The following is a 19,267-nucleotide window of genomic DNA, read 5'->3' on the forward strand; positions in this document are numbered from 1 at the left end:
TCCACTGAGCTTTAAGTGATTATTTAATTAAAGTGCGTTCCAGTCCATGGGCAGGCAGCGTGTTAATATTGGAGAGTGTAATTGTAATTTCCTTACTGAGGAGGTTGATGATTTCTAGCCACCTCTTAATATTGTTCCTCACCTGCATCGTGTATCTGCTGTGTTCTCTGGTGAAGAGGAGGAAGTGGAGAGTGCTGGATCGTGCGTGATGTCATCCTAATGGGACGGAAAGGTTATTCCAGGCCGCTGAACGTGCTGAAAAAGTCAGGGACAACTCAAGCTTTCCAGTCTAATTTGCGTCCCTACCTATACGTTTAGCCCACTTAACTCGTGATTACATACTCTTTGGTGCAAGAGTGGATGGATGCATCAAGGCTGAACCTATCTGTCGCTAGATAAGACATCGACAGTTCGTTGTACTACACTGGTATTTATTGTGTTGAAACAAGTCCTGCTGAGACTGAAACAACATTATAAAACTTGTTGTTTGGATACCGGTTGCTGATTGGACAAGCAGCGTACCAAGCCGTGGTGTGTTGGCCGTCACTGGCACACTATGCCGGCTAAACAGTTCCATCTGAAAATGATCACTGGACCCCCGTAAGAATAATCATGTTCATGTTGCTGTCCGAATCATCTCTTGTATTTATCTAAACTTGCTCCAGCCTAGTATTTAGTTTGGTATAGCGGGGGTTAATATAAGCCTGTTCTACCTCCGAAACAATGTTTTGGAATTTTGAATCTCTGTACCGGACACAGAGAGTGAATAGCTCCCAGACTAGACCCAGACCAGACCAGGCAACCTTTTCTGAGCTTGGCAAAATCATGCATCAACATCATGGACATACCCAAGTAAATGCCAATCGATAAAAAGCTCAAACAAATGAAAATGCAGCTTGTGTCAGCTGTCCCTGTTGAAAGATGGCGCCGGAGAGGATGGCTGCATTTTTACTGGCTCTTAACCAACCGTGCTATTTTGTTTGCTTTTTCACATTGTTTGTAACTTATTTTGTACATAATGTTGCTGCTACCGTCTCTTATGACCGAAAATAACTTCTGGACATCAGAACTGAGATTACTCACCTGGAATTGGACAAAGAATTGTTCTTTAATGAGTCGGACGAGAGGGATTTACTCCAGACACCCGAACAGACCCTCATCCCCGTCATTCGCAGGAGAAAGAAACTGAGATTTCGCAGAAAGAGATCGGGGTGCCTTGTGAGGATCAGGCGACGACTGGCTATTCTGCCCGTGCCATCCGTACTGTTAGCCAACATTCAATCACTGGAAAATAAATGAGATGAACTGAAAGCACGTATATCCTACCAACGGGACATTAAAAACTGTAATATCTTATGTTTCACCGAGTCGTGGCTGAACGACGACATTAATAACATACAGCTGGCGGTTTATACACTATCGGCAGGATAGAACAGCAGCCTCTGGTAAGACATGGGGCGGGGGCCTATGTATATTTGTAAACAACAGCTGGTGCACAATATCTAAGGAAGTCTCAAGGTTTTGCTCACCTGAGGTAGAGTATCTTATGATAAGCTGTAGACCACACTATCTACCGAAAGAGTTTTCATCTGTATTTTTTGTAGCTGTCTACATACCACCACAAACCAATGCTGGCACTAAGACCACACTCAATGAGCTGTAAGCAAACAGGAAAACGCTCCTCCAGAGGTGGCGCTCCTAGTGGCCGGGAACTTGGACTTTAATGCAGGGAAACTTGAATCAGTTTTACCTCATTTCTATCAGCATGTTAAATGTGCAACCAGAGGAAAAACAACTCTAGACCACCTTTACTCCACACACAGAGACGCGTACAAAGCTCTCTCTCGCCTTCCATTTGGCAAATCTGACCATAATTCTATCCTCCTGATTCCTGCTTACAAGCAAACATTAAAGCAGGAAGCATCAGTGACTCGGTCTATAGAAAAGTGGTCAGATGAAGCAGATGCTAAACTACAGGACTGTTTTGCTAGCACAGACTGGAATATGTTCCAGGATTCCTCCTGATGGCATTGTGGAGTACACCACATCAGTCACTGGCTTCATCAATAAGTGCATCGAGGACATTTCCCCACCGTGACTGTACGTACATACCCCAACCAGAAGCCATGGATTACAGGCAACATCCGCACTGAGCTAAAGGCTCGAGCTGACGCTTTCAAGGAGCGGGACTGAAACCCGGGGGCTTATTAGAAATCACGCTATGCCCTTCGACGAACCATCAAACAGACAAAGTGTCAATATAGGACTAAGATTGAATCGTACTACACCGGCTCCGACACTTGTCAGATGTGGCATGGCTTGCAAACTATTACAGATTACAAAGGGAGGCACAGCTGAGAGCTGCCCAGTGACACACGCCTACTAGGCGAGCTAAATTACTTCTATACTCGCTTCGAGGCAAGTAAAACTGAAACATGCATGAGAGCATCAGCTGTTCCAGTCAACTGTGTGATCACGCTCTCCGCAGCCGATGTGAGTAAAACCTTAAAACAGGACAACATTCATAAGGCCGCTGGGCCAGACGGATTACCAGGACGTGTACTCCGAGTATGCGCTGACCAACTGGCAAGTGTCTTCACTGACATTTTCAACCTCTCCCTGTCTGAGTCTGTAATACCAACATGTTTCAAGCAGACCACCATAGTCCCTGTGCCCAAGAACACTAAGGTAACCTGCCTAAATGACTACCAACCCGTAGGACTCACATCTGTAGCCATGAAGTGCTTGGAAAGGCTGGTCATGGCTCACATCAACACCATTATCCCAGAAACCCTAGACCCACTCCAATTTGCATACCGCCCCAACAGATCCATAGATGATGCAATCTCTATTGCACTCCACACTGCCCTTTCACACCTGGCCAAAAGGAACACCTATGTGAGAATGCTATTCATTGCACTCAAAGCTCATCACTAAGCTAAGGACCCTGGGACTGAACACTTCCCTCTGCAACTGGATCCTGGACTTCCTGACGGCCACCCCTAGGTGGTAAGGGTAGGTAACAACACAACTGCCATGCTGATCCTCAACACGGGGCCCCTCAGGGGTGCGTGCTCAGTTCCTTCCTGTACTTCCTGTTCACTCATGACTGCACGGCCAGGCACGACTCCATCATTAAGATTGCCGATGACACAACAGTGGTAGGCCTGATCACCGACAACGATGAGACAGCCTATATGGAGGAGGTCAGAGACCTGACCATGTAGTGCAAGGACAACAACATCTCCCTCAACGTGATTAAGACAAAGGAGATGATTGTAGACTACAGGAAATGGAGGACCAAGCACGTCCCCATTCTCATCGACGGGGCTGTAGTGGAGCAGGTTGAGAGCTTCAAGTTCCTTGGCGTCCACATCACCAACAAACTAACGTGGTCCAAGCACACCAAGACAGTCGTGAAGAGGGCACAACAAAACTATTCCCCCTCAGGAGACTGAAAAGATTTGGCATGGGTCCTCAGATCCTCAAAAGGTTTTACAGCTGCACCATCGAGAGCATCCTGACGGGTTGCATCACTGCTCAGCCTCTGACTGCAAGACACTACAGAGGGTAGTGCGTACGGCTCAGTACACTACCGGGGCCCAGCTTCCTGCCATCCAGTACCTCTGTACCAGGCGGTGTCAGAGGAAGGCCCTAAAAATCGTCAAAGACTCCAGCCACCCTAGTCATTCTGTTCTCTCTGCTACCGCACGGCAAGCGGTACCGGAGCGCCAAGTCTAGGTCCAAGAGGCTTCTAAACAGCTTCTACCCCCAAGCCATAAGACTCATGAACATCTAATCAAATGGCTACCTAGACTATTTGTGTTGCCCCCCCCGCCCCCTTTACGCTGCTGCTACTCTCTGTTATTATCTATGCACAGTCACTTTAATTAACTCTACCTACATGTACATAATACCTCAATTACCTCAACACCGGTGCCCCTGCACATTGACTCTGTACCGGTATCCCCTGTATATAGCCCCGCTATTGTTATTTTACTGCGCTCTTTAATTATTTGTTATCTCTAACTTTTTGGGGGTATTTTCTTAAAACTTCATTGTTGGTTAAGGGCTTGTAAGTAAGCATTTCACTGTAAGGTGACGAATAACATTTGATTTGTACTTTCATTCCAGGTTCAACGTTTGACGTGACTCGAGTTAGCTGAACGTTATCCAGCCTGCATAGCAACCATTTTGAGTAGAATGGACAACCAGTCCTTTGGCATAGCAACTATGCAAAAAATAAATAAAGGACTGGGTCGCGTCTTTAGCAACATGACTAAGTAACAACAACCAGATTTCTGTCCGGACTACATATCTTCAGGTGGATGAATGAAATTATATTCATTTACTGAACAAAATAGGTTTTTAATAATAATATTGATATTATTTCTTCAGTTTGATAAAGGCAATAAGGCACACGAGGCGGCGCTATGTAACGCTCTCGCGTCAGGCAGAACAACGCCATTTACCTGTGACTGTATTCACGACACAGCACCGCTTCTCACGCCTTATTGTTCACAGTCCTCCTCCCTGATCACATGCGGTGAACGTATTGCCACACGTTTGTGGCGTGTTGACATTTGACATAACGTCAGTCTGCATGTTGACATTATTTGCCTCGCATACTGACCCGCTGGAGTCATTTCCTGGGATACTGCTTGTCTCTGCGTGTGGTGTGTGTGTGTGTGTGTGTGTTCGCACTGTTTACTAACCTATCCTGGTAATCAGGTAGCAAGGAAGCGTGAGGGATTGTCCAAACTAAACGTAACATCAAATGAAAGTGCATTGCTGACCGATTTGCATTTTTAGACCATTTCAAAGACACTTGATCAGAGTCTGTGACTCCTATTAAAACCACAGCGTGTTTTTTCCCCTGGTGTTTTTATAGCAACGTAACTATTCACGTAGCACCATCACTCTCCTGGGTTGTTCCCAAATGCCACCGTGTTCCCTACATAGTGCCCTACTTTTGACCGTCATCCTATGGGCCCTGGTTAAAAGTAGTGCACTGTATAGGGAATAGGGTGCCATTTGAGACGCGGACATGCAGTTGTGTTCCAAAGAACTCCCTGGTGATGAATAGATTGTTTCTCTTCCTCCTCTGCTCTGTGGAAAGGGGGGATGAGTACTAATATCCGTTGGAGGAGAGGGTGTAGGGTGAGTTTCTGTGGATGTGACCGAGCTGTGTGTGCCCCGTCTCCTCCCCTGGTCTGAACTGTGTGTGGCTCTGTGTATGGTGTGTGTATGACTCAGTGGGTTAAACTGCCTGCCTGCCTTGCTCTGACATAGCAGTGACTTCCTGAGTCACAACCATGACTACTGATGGCTAAGAATGAAGAGTGACAGAAGGGAACCGCTATTAAGGTAGTAGTTGCTAAGAGCTGTATGAAGGCATCTTTATGTCTCAGAATGTGAGATGGGTGAAGGAAACGAATGTGGAAGATGGGGGGGACTGTTGGTTTCTCTCGAGCCTTCAAAGGCTCTGATTAAGGACGCTTTCTTCTTTACGAACATGAATTGAAGCCTTTGTAGATAAATGACATAGGGATACGACATTTTCTGCAGTCACACATATCAGCGCATATCAGCGCGTGCACACACACACACACACACACACACACACACACACACACACACACACACACACACACACACCCCTCCCTTAAGGGGGCAAGAAGGGCACAGGAAGAGCTCTGTCATGTGAAAAGAATGCTGGCGAGAGTCATAAACAGGTCATGGATTAGAGCTAAAACACAGTCAAATCATTGGTCTTATATGAACCCTCTTTATACACATTCAGTCCACCATGCAGTGTGAAATGATCAGCAGCGAGTTAAACCATGGCATTTTTTCTCGAAGCATTTTCTGAACGCTACCTCTCAGACTCCCACATACACACAGAGCCTCATGGGCCCCGGTTCAAACGTAGCGTACTATAAAGGGAACAGGGAGTCATTTGGGACACAGCCAAAGTCACAATCTGCAGTCAGCGTGTTTACATATTCTCTACACATCCAACTGTCTCGAAATGATTGGGTGAACTCTCAGTCTGCCTCTCTGAGGGCTGGCTGCCGGTGGTGTTCTCAGATGGGTGTTCTATGTATGATTGCGATGGAGTGTGCGTGTCTGTGTGTGTGGGTGTTGTTTGTTTCTAGACCATCACAGATCAGAAATAATAGTAAGTCCAAATGGAAGAGTAAGCACAAGGCGATGTTCTTCAATTTCTGGATTTCATGGCTACCATTTCAGAACAGAAGAATGGAATGCACAAACTCCCTGCCTCTGTCCCACGAAGAGCCTTTGAGAGAATCAACACACCATTCGTATCTCTCAGTTGTTGCGCTGTGAAGACTCAGAGCTATGTACCTCCTAGAAACTACAGCACTTCCTCTGCACAGGAACGTGTGGTTTGTAACTTGGTAACAATAATATTATAGGCTATGCACGGCAAACATGGAGCTTGCTCTACCTACAAGTAGACATCGGAAATTCTGAAATGAATTAGAACGCTTTATACCTGTCTTATCGGTTGAGATCTGAATCCCATATGATCTTGAAACATGTGTGCTCAACTCACTTTCCTGCACAAATCTTCCTCTACACGATTTCGTCAAGAGTTGCTAAGACTGAGATAGCTTGAGAGTTATTTCATGCTGCCCTCCGGGATCAGGGTTCTCTTGCAAAATAGATGACATCTGAGTGAGTGAGACAACCCTGAATGAATAGACGTTAGATGACTGTGATAAGTATGTGCTGTGTCCTGTATGTCTAGTGTACAATATGAGGGTAACTGATGGTCATAACGATGGGAATGCACAGCTGGCTGGTAAAGTAACTTTCCAGTGAAAATCTCACTGGTAAATGTTCCGGTTTTGTTAACTCACATCCAAATAATGTTGTTGACTCATCCTATAGCCGTATTTGTGGCCAAAGCATAAATTGGAGAAACCCCCACCTCAAATGTATCTCAAACAGACGGTTTCAAAAATGTTTGCTATTTCCTTGTAGAGGATGATGTCATCCTTGAGGATGAGATGGCCAATCAGCGGTCTAGTCGCATAAATATTTTTAATGACCGGTATACGCCCACACCATTCTGTTGTTGGGGTACGCCCACCCCATTCTGTTGTTGGGGTACGCCCACCCCATTCTGTTGTTGGGGTACGCCCACACCATTCTGTTGTTGGGGTACGCCCACCCCATTCCGACACAGAACAGCTTCTTTTTTTAACATACTTAATGGAAGTAAAAGTATTTCACTCATGTTGTAATTAATTATAAGGCCATAGTTCAAAGAAATCTGGACACATTGGACAGTTACTGTAAACCCCAGCTGTATTGGTATTGTGACTGACTTCTGACGTAAACAGCATACAGTTTTATGTAATGCTCACATGCCTGAAAGCTTTGTGTGAATGACACACATACTGTATATACACACACACACACACACACTCTCTCAGGGGCTAGAGGTCACGTTGGTGCCATGTTAAATGAAGGTAGCTAAAGACACGAGATGTTCTCGTGATGACAGACAAGAGCAGGTGTGTACAATCGAACAGAACGTGCGTCCGCAGGGAGGCTTAACTGTTGGCATTGTCATGCAGACAGATGGTGCTAGCCTAATGCTAACTCTGTTCATGCTCACAGGTAAAAACCGATGGAGATAAATGCCTCTGTCTGCAGCCCAAATGGCGACATATTCCCTATGTATCGCACTATACCTACGGGCCCCGGTCTAAAGTAGTGTAGTACATAGCCTAAGCCTCTCTGTTTGTCTGGGTCGGGGGATTGTTTGAATGTGGCCGTGTGTGTTTTTTTACGAGTACGTAGATTGGATTTGATCTGCCTCTTAGAAACGTATCCGTATTAAAAATTTTAAAAAACTGGCTCAAAGCATCAAGGTTGGGTTAGTGCCATGTATCTTAGTGGTTACTACTCCGTTCACTACCGTCGTGTGCTTTGATAAAATAGCAATGAATACCGCCTGTCTACCTTTGTAGTCGACGTGAATAGATGAAGGCTTTGTTTGGCAGTAGCACGGTTACGTGGTTGGATATAGTCAAGCTAGCCACCTAGTTTCATGACTACTGATACGTTCAAGTTCATTTTCAAGTTATATTCGGCTTCAGAAGTAAATTGCTGTAATGGTGATTGAAGATGTTCTGGCACTGAGAGACAAAGACAATATTCTTCCTCCCTTCAAAATCACAAAAAGGGGGAGTGTCCCTCGTAATTATTCATTTCGCCCTTGGCCATCCAAATGAATGAGGCCCACCGCTTGACGCTCTGGACGTCATGGCGACCTTGGCCCCCTCAGCCGTACTTCCTGTTGTTCTATGCTAAGTGTTCCAGTGAGGTGACAGATCAGTAGGGTGCAGAGAAACAAGCAAATAGCTGTTTACCTTTCTGTTTCCTATTGGGCTGCCCTGTCCAGAGCCTCTCTGCTCACCCAGCACACTGATAGGTCGAGTACTAAAGGCTTGATAAGTGGTTGGCTTATATAAGGGGGTAAAGCGGCTGTGTCTTTTTCAGACTTTAAAGAACAAGACATACCAAACGTCAGCGGTGCACCGTAAAGATGTCGAACGGTGGCGATTCTTTCAACATGTTGAATCGTTGGGAATTGTAAACTAACAGAAAATGACGGCCAATGTTCTGTGGCGTCCTATTATGGTACACCGATTTCCCTGGGCTCTGTTGCAACTTCTGCCGGTTCTGCATTTGCAGTATCTTCCGCACGATATGTACACACAGCAGGAAATATACATCCCCTCACACACTCATCATACGTATTCCTTTCCTGCAGTCAAAGGACCAAATCACCCTCTCTAATGGCCTCATGGGTGGAATGTCATTCATATTGTTTCATCGTTTCATAATTAATCAACATAAGAAAAAAATTGAAATCCGAAAATCCGGTGTTTCTATGTCAAACGATTTTGTTATATTTCAGTCTTCTGTGGTGTATATGAACTGTACTATTGGGATGCAAAATCAAAAGTGAATATATTTCAACATGTGTGTGCGGTGTGTCTTTTTGTTTCAAAGTAGATTTGTTCAAGACTACCAAGAAACACTCTGTGAGACCCCGATTTAGCCCACATGCAGGCTTGGCTTCGCGGTGTAGGATTTTTCTACAGACGACTGATACTGACGGTGCATTCTCTTTTGCAACCTCTGTAACACAAAGCACCCCAACCTGACCAAAGACTCACGAGCCAGTGCTTTTGAGAGAGGGGACTCTTGTAGAGTATTGTAACACAGAGAAACTACAACCCTGACCATAAACGGTACGAGGCATCGCCTTCTCTGCCCCGGATGTTCTAAGGTGAACCTGCACCACATCCACCCTTGGAGTCAGATAATTTGCCCTCGATAGAGACGTACTTAGTCAATGGGCTCAGATAATGGCATATGAGTGCTGTAGAGATTAGAGGTTGTACGATGGGACGGGGCGGTGAAGCCCAGCTGTTTAGTTGGACTTATATAACGCAGGCATCCTGCACGGGGAGGCCCCCGCTGCTGCTCAGTCTGGTCTGCTCTGACTGTGGTTCCTGGGTGGCGAGCCGAGCAGAGCGGGGGGCCAGCTTGGGGACGAGGTGGAGGATGAGGGTGAGGGTTAAGACATGACACAGACCTCTGTCTCTCCTCAGTGGTTCGATCCTGTTAAAACGTCTTACTGGCATGGCGGACTGAGTAGACGGCCGTTAGATAACCCTCCGTAGCGCTTTTCGGCAGTCAAATGACTAGTGGCCTCATGGGGTGGAATGTTATTCATATTTTTCATTCTTTTATAATGAATAAACATTCGTTTAAAAAAAATGACCCAAATCCGGTGTTTCTATGTCGAACGTTTTTTGTTATATTTCAGTCTTCTTTGATGTACATAAAGTGTCATATTAGGATGCGAACTCAAAATGTAATACATTTCAGCTCTGTGTCTGACATGGAACGGGTGTCTTCTCTCTCTCCCCCCCCCGAAGCCCTTAACCATGTGTGTGAGGTGTATACTTGTTTCAACGTGGATTTGTTTGAGACTACCAAGACACACTCTGTGCGACCCTGTGATTTAGCCCGCCGCAATACGAGGTTTTTTAAAGACTGCTGACAGTGTGATAATAGATCGAGAGAGTGTGGATGAGGGGATCGTGTGCACGCAAGAGTTCATCTCGGGTTAATAGTGGTTTAGCACAAAGACGGGATCAGCTGTTTCCACGTGAGTTCACGTCATCGCTGCTGAGTTATTGCTGCTTAGTCACACTCTGTGAGATGTGTGTTCACCAAACAGACAGTGGGCCACTGTTGAAAATGAAACGTTAACGAAGCAGCGGAAGCTCTTGGTCGCCCTGATATACTGTACAGTGTCTGTGGTGCTCATTCCTTATGTGAATCGAAGAATCGAACCGTCGCTGATGGTTGTGGCGGGTGCAGTGTGTGGATTTGCAGGCAGACTGATGCGTGCCACGCGAGTACGAAGTTGCCTCGTGTTTGTTGTTGTTGTTGTTGTTGTTGTTCAATGGCACCGACATAAAACGATGTCATGTCGTGATGCACCTTATGACCACCAATCGTCTCATGGGTCTGATTAGATAGATCCTGAGATTTCGGTTGCTTTATTGGCCCAAGATAATAATCTTTCAAATGGTATAATATTGAATCATGATTAGATTTACTTGATCCTTAAGCCTAACATGAGGTTTGGCACTATGCCTGACATAAAATACGTCATTTACATTATTCCCTGCAGGCTCCATCCAATAGGAGGCCGCAATACTTCATTCCGATAGGATAGACAAAGGACAGCTCACTTCCTTGTTTGTCTTGTTCGGATTGGTCTGATTTGCACGTACAGTATCTCTATTGCGGATGGTGGAGTCAGATTAACTGTCTGATTTAGACTCCTACAGATACAGCGTCCTGTCTTCTGGGTAGATGGCTGTCTGTTGCTGATGTGGCGATAAAGTTTTTCCTGAAATATAAATTACACTGGCTTTTATATATATATATTTTTTTGGCCTTCAATACTTTTCTATAGATAGATTTTACTATAAGAGGAGGTCAACCAGAAATGGACCCTTAAAGGCACAAAGCAGCCTATTGCGTGGCGACATACACAGGCCTATGTGTGTTTCTCTTCATGGGCAACTACTTGACTGAGGCCTGCATATGCATATTTTACGGTGATGTATAATTCGGGGTCACAGTGCCTTGTAGTAAGTAGTTCAGTATGTCAAGGGGTGGCATATTGCTTCTGATGTCCTCTGTGTGCTGTTGGATTGAACTGGGTTGGTTGGCTTGTGGTGTGGTGTATTGTAGTGGGATCGTGTCAGTGACAAGCTGCTTGGAATGCGGTGTACTAGCTAGCACATCAGGTCAGTGGCTGCTGGCAGATTGTTTGGGTCCGGAATGTGTTATGGGGCTTGTCAGTTGGGTGTCATATTGTTTTGGGCTGTAGCGTAGGGTAGACAGAGCAGGACGGGCGGCTAATGGCAGCAGGGTGTCAGTGACAGGACCACAGGCATAATTCATGACTAGAGGAGATTAATTGCTGCAGCTCCGGAGCCTGTGGGTTCAATTTCCTGCTGTCACTCTCTCTGTGCTGCCTGGCTGGCTGCTGTACACACACTCAAACTGCTCTTCACTCGTTTCTTGCTGGTAGTGTAGGCCTACAAGGGCCCCATCCATAACCCCCCCCCCCCCCCTCAAAAGGTTATGTCAAATTGGAATGCCTTTATATGCTTTAACCTAATCCTGGACTAAAAAGTACTTTTAATGGAGAATCTCAGGCCTGAGTCATACATACTAGGGGTTGGAACCAGTGCAGGGAACAGAACCGAAAACCGAAAGAGAACAACAAAAAATGTGTAGTGTAAACAGAACTGGGAACGAAAGTGATCTCTACTGTTATTTTCAAATCTTGAGAACCAGGTAATAACGCTTCTTTTTGGTCCAAAAATATTCCTAATGTCTAGTACATAACTCTGTAATACAGTTGTAATAGTGATAGCCTGAACCCATTCCAATTCACTTCATGTCATGATGCTCTGCGCTTCAAGCCAAAGCCCCCTCCGTGTCTACACCGCTCTCTCCCCACCTGTGAAACGTCAGTTGCATCTCGCGCCTGCACTTATCTGCCCATCGAACATGTGAACAAGTAGCTTACCCGTTCCATAGCAAGCTTCTCTATCCGCACGAGCTGGTGTAGCAAATGAACGAGCTGAATGTAAAAACGATGTTGATTTCACAGGGTACAAAAACGAACTATATGAACCGTTCCTTTTTTGAGGGGGTGTTGAACCGTTTCGGAACTTTATTATGTCGGTCGGAAACACTGGAGCAGAGCACAATAAATAGGGGTTCTGCTCGGGAAACAAAATGAATTGTTTTGGTCCCAAACCCCTGATATATACGTCACAGTAACACGCTGTGTAAACTAAACACACCTGTAATACCTCTTGCTCTTCTTCTTCTCCTCAGTTCCCGGAGTGTGGATTCTTTGGCATGTACGACAAGATCCTTCTGTTCCGCCATGACCTGGCCTCGGAGAACATCCTGCAGAGGCTGACGTCAGCGGAGGACATCCACGAGGGAGACCTGATCGAGGTGGTCCTCTCCGGTGAGGGCTTGTGATACTCCTTGTCACAAGAGATGGAAGTCGATATCAATATCAAGGGAAGAAGTTGATATCGAGAAAAGTTGATATTTAGGATGGTACTTGTTGTGGTACAACGATTGCTTTGTGTGCCCTGAAACCCATTCAAATCCATATTCTCTCCTTGTGTATCCCTAGATCTGTCCTGCGTAGCTACTATATAGGCCCTATGTCACGTCATGTATCCCCCCCATGTATTCTCGGCCCGACCCAAGATGCACCCGCAACATTTTCGGTGGACGTACTAATTCCCTGTGACAGTGTCTTGTGGTCTGTTGTTGACGGTCATACGTGGGAAACTCAACCAACACCTGAACAGCGGCACACCCCAGAGTAGTATTCATGTAGAATTCCAACACAAGACAAAATGTATGAACTCACAGCCCAACCACACAAGACTCAACCCCAGACCACTTCCTCATCCTCTGCTTGTTTTTGGTGCAGCTGGGCCCCACAGTCAGTCAAAGTGCAGTAGTGTTGATGAGCGTGATGAGACGTTGCTTGAGTCTTACTCCTCTTTCAGTCGCTTCGTAAACATCGCCTGCTACCCTGGATGAAAGACAAAACAAGTTTTCCCCTCTCTGGTTTTGCGCAGCCAGACAGGCCTGCTGAGTTCCTCTCTGGCAGCTCAGTTCAGCTCGGTTCAGATCCCTCTCAACTTCCTTTGACACCTCTCCTTTTGTTTCGTGGCTTGTTGGGCTCCGGTCCCAAACGCCACACAACTCTGCTCTGCTCGGTCTCCCTCCGAGGGAGGCCCTGGCAGATTTCGGTTGGCTCCCAGCTCAAAGTCATGCGCTTGTTATTTCTGCACTTGCTGTTCCTCTCCGTGATCGACGAGGACGTCGATTGTGAGCTGGTGAATGCTTCTTTTTCATGCCCTTTACACACCTGTCCCCACCTAGTCATTGTCAGATTAAGGTCATGTGTAGTCTTGTGAATATATCGTAGGTACCTGTATGACATCTAGAAAACCTTGTTCAATACCAGATCTGTGTGGTTTCTCTCTAGGGACAGAATGCTCTTTTGTGAATGCTGTCTGGATTGTTGTGTGCCCACTGGGAATGTGGTTGCTATGGCGCTGTTGTTCATTACAACCACTTGGTTCGAAGGTGGCCTTCATGTTCGCCTATTGATTGATTTATTTTTTTTAAAGAGAGAGAGGGGCTTATGAGCGGTACATTCATTTCCTTGGAAAGTGGACATGTAATGAATGGTCGGACCGAACAAAGAGCAAAGGTGGCAAGACGTCAAGCACATTTTTGCCCTCAGAAAAATGTCCATCGGGTAGAGAACAGGCACATCACCCAGCAGTACTTAATGCAACTACGTTAATGCCCTGAAATGAACTTTCTACGTCCCAAATGACACCGTATTCATTATAGTCAACTGTGGTCAAAAGTGTTAGTAGGGGACACAGCCTATGTCACATTAACCAAGTTGGGGGACACCGTGACATTCATGTGTCTGACCTAGCGGTTAGAGTAATGTCGAACTCAAAAGACGACCGGGTACATTGTTCAAGTCGAAACGCTGGCCGTAGTCGATGTCTTGCTAGGTGTCGACGCGCGGCGGGGATTCAATGTGCAGCTACAATCGTCAGGAAAGCAACGGATAAATGACAAGAGATGTTCTGTGGTCAGAGGCAGTAGGATGGACACCCGCTGCTTTTAACGGTTCGTCAGCACGGCCTGTTTAGTCCTCCATCTGAAAGGCATTAAAAGCACTCTGAGTCAGAATGACTGTGGAGAGACTTGAAAGAAAAATGAAGCATTTCTCAGAAAAATAATGACGTGAGCTGTGCTTTTAAGTGGGTCTGATGGAAGTCGTTATGTTTGTCATCTTCCGAGCCTCGGTGGCGGTCTTGTAGGATTGGTGCGATTTGTTTTGGCTTTCTGCTAAATCATTGCCTCGTAATGGTGCTAATGGTTTGATCGTGCCTCATCTCATATCGAAATGTACTTCCTCTGTTATTCATATAAATGCATGTCTCACTTCTTTGTTAATGTGTTTTTCCTGCAGTACAGTAATCCAGTGTGTATGTGCGTGTGTGTCTCAGCTCTGGCCACTGTTGAGGACTTCCAGATCCGTCCCCATGCCTTGTACGTGCACTCCTACAAGGCCCCGGCCTTCTGTGATGATTGTGGGGAGATGCTGTGGGGCCTGGTCCGACAGGGCCTCAAATGTGAAGGTAAGTCTGAACCCTGCCACCCGTGCCGCCCTAGCCTAGCTGCTTTGATCCCAGTCACTTCACTCTTGACCTGGGCTTCACCTCAAATCAAGGCCCTGGCTCACATAGGCCCGAATCAAAGCCTGGGGAATTGTACAGCAGGATGTCTTGATAGACTGTGGCTTCCTGCTTTTTCAGAGAGGACAGCTTTGAAGTCCTGATCAGAACAGCCTTTGAGTGGATCTCATTGTGGTGATGCCAAGCAGTCGATGGGCTCTCATAACACTTTGTGGAGCAGATGATTGTCAGACGAGAGAGTTATTCACCATATGTAACCTGATAGAGGAGTGAAACAACACTGAACGTTCACCTGGATACTCAATACAGAGACACGGAAGATAGAGAAGAGAAGAGAGAAGAGAGAGAGAGAGAGAGAGAGAGAGAGAGGAGAAGACACGGAGAAAGAGGAGAGGGAGAGAGAGAGAGAGACACGGAGAAAGAGAGAGAGAGAGAGAGAGACACGGAGAAAGATAGAGAGGGAGAGAGAGAGAGAGAGGAAGAGAGACAGAGAGAGACAGAGAGAGAGACAGAGAGACAGAGAGGGAGACAGAGAGAGAGGGAGAGAGAGACACAGACAGAGACATGTAGGTATGGTGACTAAGTAGTGTGCCACCTCCTCCATAGGATGTGGGCTGAACTACCACAAGCGCTGTGCCTTTAAGATCCCGAACAACTGCAGCGGGGTGAGGAAGAGACGGCTGTCCAACGTGTCCCTGCCTGGAGCCGTGCTGTCAGTCCCCCGCCCAGCTCCCATTGAACACGTCCCGACACCCCAGGAAGAGGTACTGTGCAGCCCAAATGGCACCATAGGGGCTTTGTTCAAAAGAAGTGCACCATATAGGGAATAGGCTGCTTTTCGGGACACTATATCTGTGCTGCAGCTGCTGGTGCTCCACTTTCCACTACTGCTGGTTGTAGCACTATGTACAGCTTCCGGCTCTTCAAGACACACACACACACACGTTCTCTATACAGACAGTCACACAAGTTAAACTCAGTCAGGAGCAATAGCTTCAGGCAACCCAAAATGTTTTCCGTTCAGGCTGGCCAATTAATAGTTGGGAGCATGAAGAGAGTGTTTACGTCAAGACGCTGTGTATACATACCAAAACCCAGGGGCCAATTTACTGAAGAAACAAGGCCCTTCGTATGAATCACTTTTCATAAAGCCTTTTCAATCCCTCCTCACACAGTATCGGACCATCTAAAACACACTGTTCAAAGGATTTGTTTTTAAATTCCACTTTTCTCTCGTTCAGTAAGTAGTCATTTGCTAAACAAAACCCCACTCGTGATTATTTCCTTTCCACACACAATTTGTGTCTGAAAATATTAGACTAATGTGCACTTTAGTTCTGGTCAGTTAAGTTTATAGTCGTGTTTAATATTACCACCAGTCCGGGATTCAATCCAGGGCGTATTATAGTGCAAGTCACTTTATGGCCGACAATGCCCTGCACAATAACGAGCGTTGGATGGAATCCTGGCCACAGTCTAATAAGAGGCACAAAGCAGACATCGTTATTGACTCTGCTGCCTCCCAGTCAAGGCTGATGAAACAAAGCCTTCTCAAAAGCTCTGCTCACTGTTGCCCAATTAAATATTGGCCTTTATGTCCATATCTGAAGATCATTCAAAAATGAAGTTTTACACCGGCTACTTCGAACCAGTACCTGTCTAAAGGAGTTGTCACTTAAGATTCTGTACAATAAAATCCTATCAGTGCTATGATATGCTATTCAGAACTTGACAGTTTATTACGACAGTACAACATAGGCTACGGTACAGTAATGTCTGGTATGATTTTCAATTTTTTTTACGATTTTTATCTTTCTTTTTCTTGTGCTGTTATCCTTTCCCTTCCTTTTATGCCATTGTGCTACCTCCCCCTTCACGCTCTCTTTCTCTCTGTTGTCCTCTCTCTCTCTCTCTCTCTCTCTCTCTCTCTCTCTCTCTCTCTCTCTCTCTCTCTCTGTCTCTCTCTCTGTCTCTCTGTCTCTCTCTCTGTCTCTCTCTCTCTCTCTCTCTCTCTCTCTCTCTCGCTCCCTCAGCTGCGCCCTCTCCTGGGGGCCGGGAAGCGTAACAGCCTGTTAAGCGGCAGACCTATCTGGATGGAGAAGATGGTGCTGGGAAGGGTCAAGGTGCCTCACACCTTCTCAGTGCACACCTACACCAGACCAACCATCTGCCAGTACTGCAAACGCCTGCTCAAGGGCCTGTTCCGTCAGGGCATGCAGTGCAAAGGCGAGCTGCATATTGTGCCGGACGGATTCAATGTCGTAGTATTTCCAGTAGCTTGTAGAGTTTGTCGATACCATTCTGAGAAGGAGAATTCAACACATAATGGAGATAATGCACGTCAATATGCCATCATCACAGAGCTGGTCGATTTCCCAATGATTGAACATGGCGTTGAACGTCGAGTCTCTGTGTTTTCAGATTGCAAATTTAACTGCCATAAGAGATGTGCGGCCAAGATACCAAGAGACTGCCTTGGTGAGGTTTCCTTTAATGGAGGTGAGTTTGCCTCAAGTGGTATCGCTACCTAAAATGTCCTCCGTAACTTGTCCCGAATATTTACTTAGCAGCATTTCTGCCCCCCATGAATGTGTTGACTCCCCATGTAGTTAGCAGCGAGCTTAGTCCCATACGATATGTACTATAGCCAACACCTCTTTCACAAGTACAGTATGTGTCTACAGCATGCAGGAAGGGCCAAGCCAATAAGCAGTACCTGTCTTTATCACACCGACTCCCACACTGTAAATAAGTGCATTTAAACCCTTGAATGTTTCATCCTTGGGTATTTTTTGTTGTTGGTACTTTTAAAGCGTTTCAAATCAATCAATCAATATCACCCTCCCCCATGCTCCTGTGTTTCCTGTCCCAGAACCAGCCAGCCCAGGCCCCGACTCTGAGGCCACCATGGAGGTGGACAACAGTTATGTGAACAGTGAGGGCAGCCAGAGCATGGATGACCCAGAGGAGCCTTCCACCCCAGACGATAAGTTCTACATAGAGGGGCCCTGTCTGGATGGGGACAAGGACGAGGAGACAGTCAAGGCTATCAGGTACTTAGTCTTCTTCGTCCCGGGTGGGACATAATGCCTCAACTATCCGCTGCCACTGGAGTGTGTATTTGGCCACAGATTGTGCAATATCCCGCGAGAAACCCATCTCTTCCCGCACAGCCACCACAGGCTAACACTGGACTGGAATAGAAGGAATGGCATGTTTAATTCATTGAATACCTATCATTGAATACCTATCATTGAATACCTATCATTGAATACCTATCATGTGTGCAGATGCGTTCAATTGTGAAGCTCATTTTGTGCGTGTTCTGTCCTATTTTGTGTATATGCGAAAAGGGTTGTGGGTTTGTTGAAACAATCACACGGGCTTCATAGATGTGTGTCCGTGCTCTGGCTATTGACGTCAGGCGCACGTTCGTTCATTCACGCGAGCTCTCGACACTTTGTGTAGCCCCATGACGAGCACTTTCATCCCCCTGATGCGGGTGGTTCAGTCCATAAAACAAACCAAGCGGAAGAGCTCAACCATGGTCCGGGAGGGGTGGATGGTCCACTACACCAGCCGAGACAGCATGGTGAGAAACCTCGTTATAACCCGGGATCGTCTTATTGGCTGGATCCCAAAGGGCACCCTGTCCCCTTTTCGTGGTGCGCCGGCGTTGACTAGAGCCCGATGGGTCCTGGTCAAAAGTAGTGCACCGCATAGGGAATAGGGTGCTATTTGGGATGGCGCCCATAGTCTTTAATCAATAGTCTGTATCGAGATGATATTGGTTTCTGGAGCTCTTGATGACAACTCACTGGTTTTATCCGTTTCCAGAGGAAGAGGCATTACTGGAGGCTGGATAGCAAGTGTCTGACCCTGTTGCAGAACGAAACGGGATCCAAGTATTACAAGGTAGTGCGTCTCTCATGATACCTCCCTGTCCAATTATAGCAGTTACACAGACGAAAATAAGACGTTACTCAAATAAAAAGACAAGTTTGCAGCGTGAGGCTCTGAGACAAGCTAGAAAGTCCTGTCATACCAGTAATTGTTTTCTATTTATGAAGGGAACACTTTAGTCAGGTTTTGTGGTGTTATTCTAGGACAGTAAGGTGCTGTCTTCCTCCTCCCACAGACAGACAGGCAAGGCTATATTTTTCCCCTCTATTCTCTCCTCACTTCATGTTCTTTTTGCACGTGACCTAACGAGCCCCTCAGAATATCACGAATCCTTTGAAGATCTCGGAGGGAGACACAGAGAGAGAGAGGTAGAGAGAGGTAGAGAGAGAGGTAGAGGGAGACACAGAGAGAGAGAGGTAGAGAGAGAGGTAGAGAGAGGTAGAGAGAGGTAGAGAGAGAGG

The 19,267-nt window shown here is 46.3% G+C and overlaps 1 protein-coding gene across 1 annotated transcript in view; it reads left to right on the plus strand.

Moving 5' to 3' along the window:
- The window catches only part of LOC111973297 (serine/threonine-protein kinase D3-like), a 58,763-nt gene that overhangs the window by 17,088 nt on the left and 22,408 nt on the right, over positions 1-19,267 (plus strand). The window contains exons 3-10 of the mRNA XM_024000619.2: positions 12,484-12,622; positions 14,715-14,846; positions 15,510-15,667; positions 16,937-17,129; positions 17,325-17,402; positions 17,776-17,956; positions 18,372-18,495; positions 18,741-18,818. Coding sequence (XP_023856387.1) covers positions 12,484-12,622; positions 14,715-14,846; positions 15,510-15,667; positions 16,937-17,129; positions 17,325-17,402; positions 17,776-17,956; positions 18,372-18,495; positions 18,741-18,818 — 1,083 coding nt within the window. The remainder of the gene's footprint in view (positions 1-12,483; positions 12,623-14,714; positions 14,847-15,509; positions 15,668-16,936; positions 17,130-17,324; positions 17,403-17,775; positions 17,957-18,371; positions 18,496-18,740; positions 18,819-19,267) is intronic.

This window comes from Salvelinus sp. IW2-2015, linkage group LG14 (genome assembly GCF_002910315.2).
Source record: "Salvelinus sp. IW2-2015 linkage group LG14, ASM291031v2, whole genome shotgun sequence".
Lineage (NCBI taxonomy): Eukaryota > Metazoa > Chordata > Actinopteri > Salmoniformes > Salmonidae > Salvelinus > Salvelinus sp. IW2-2015.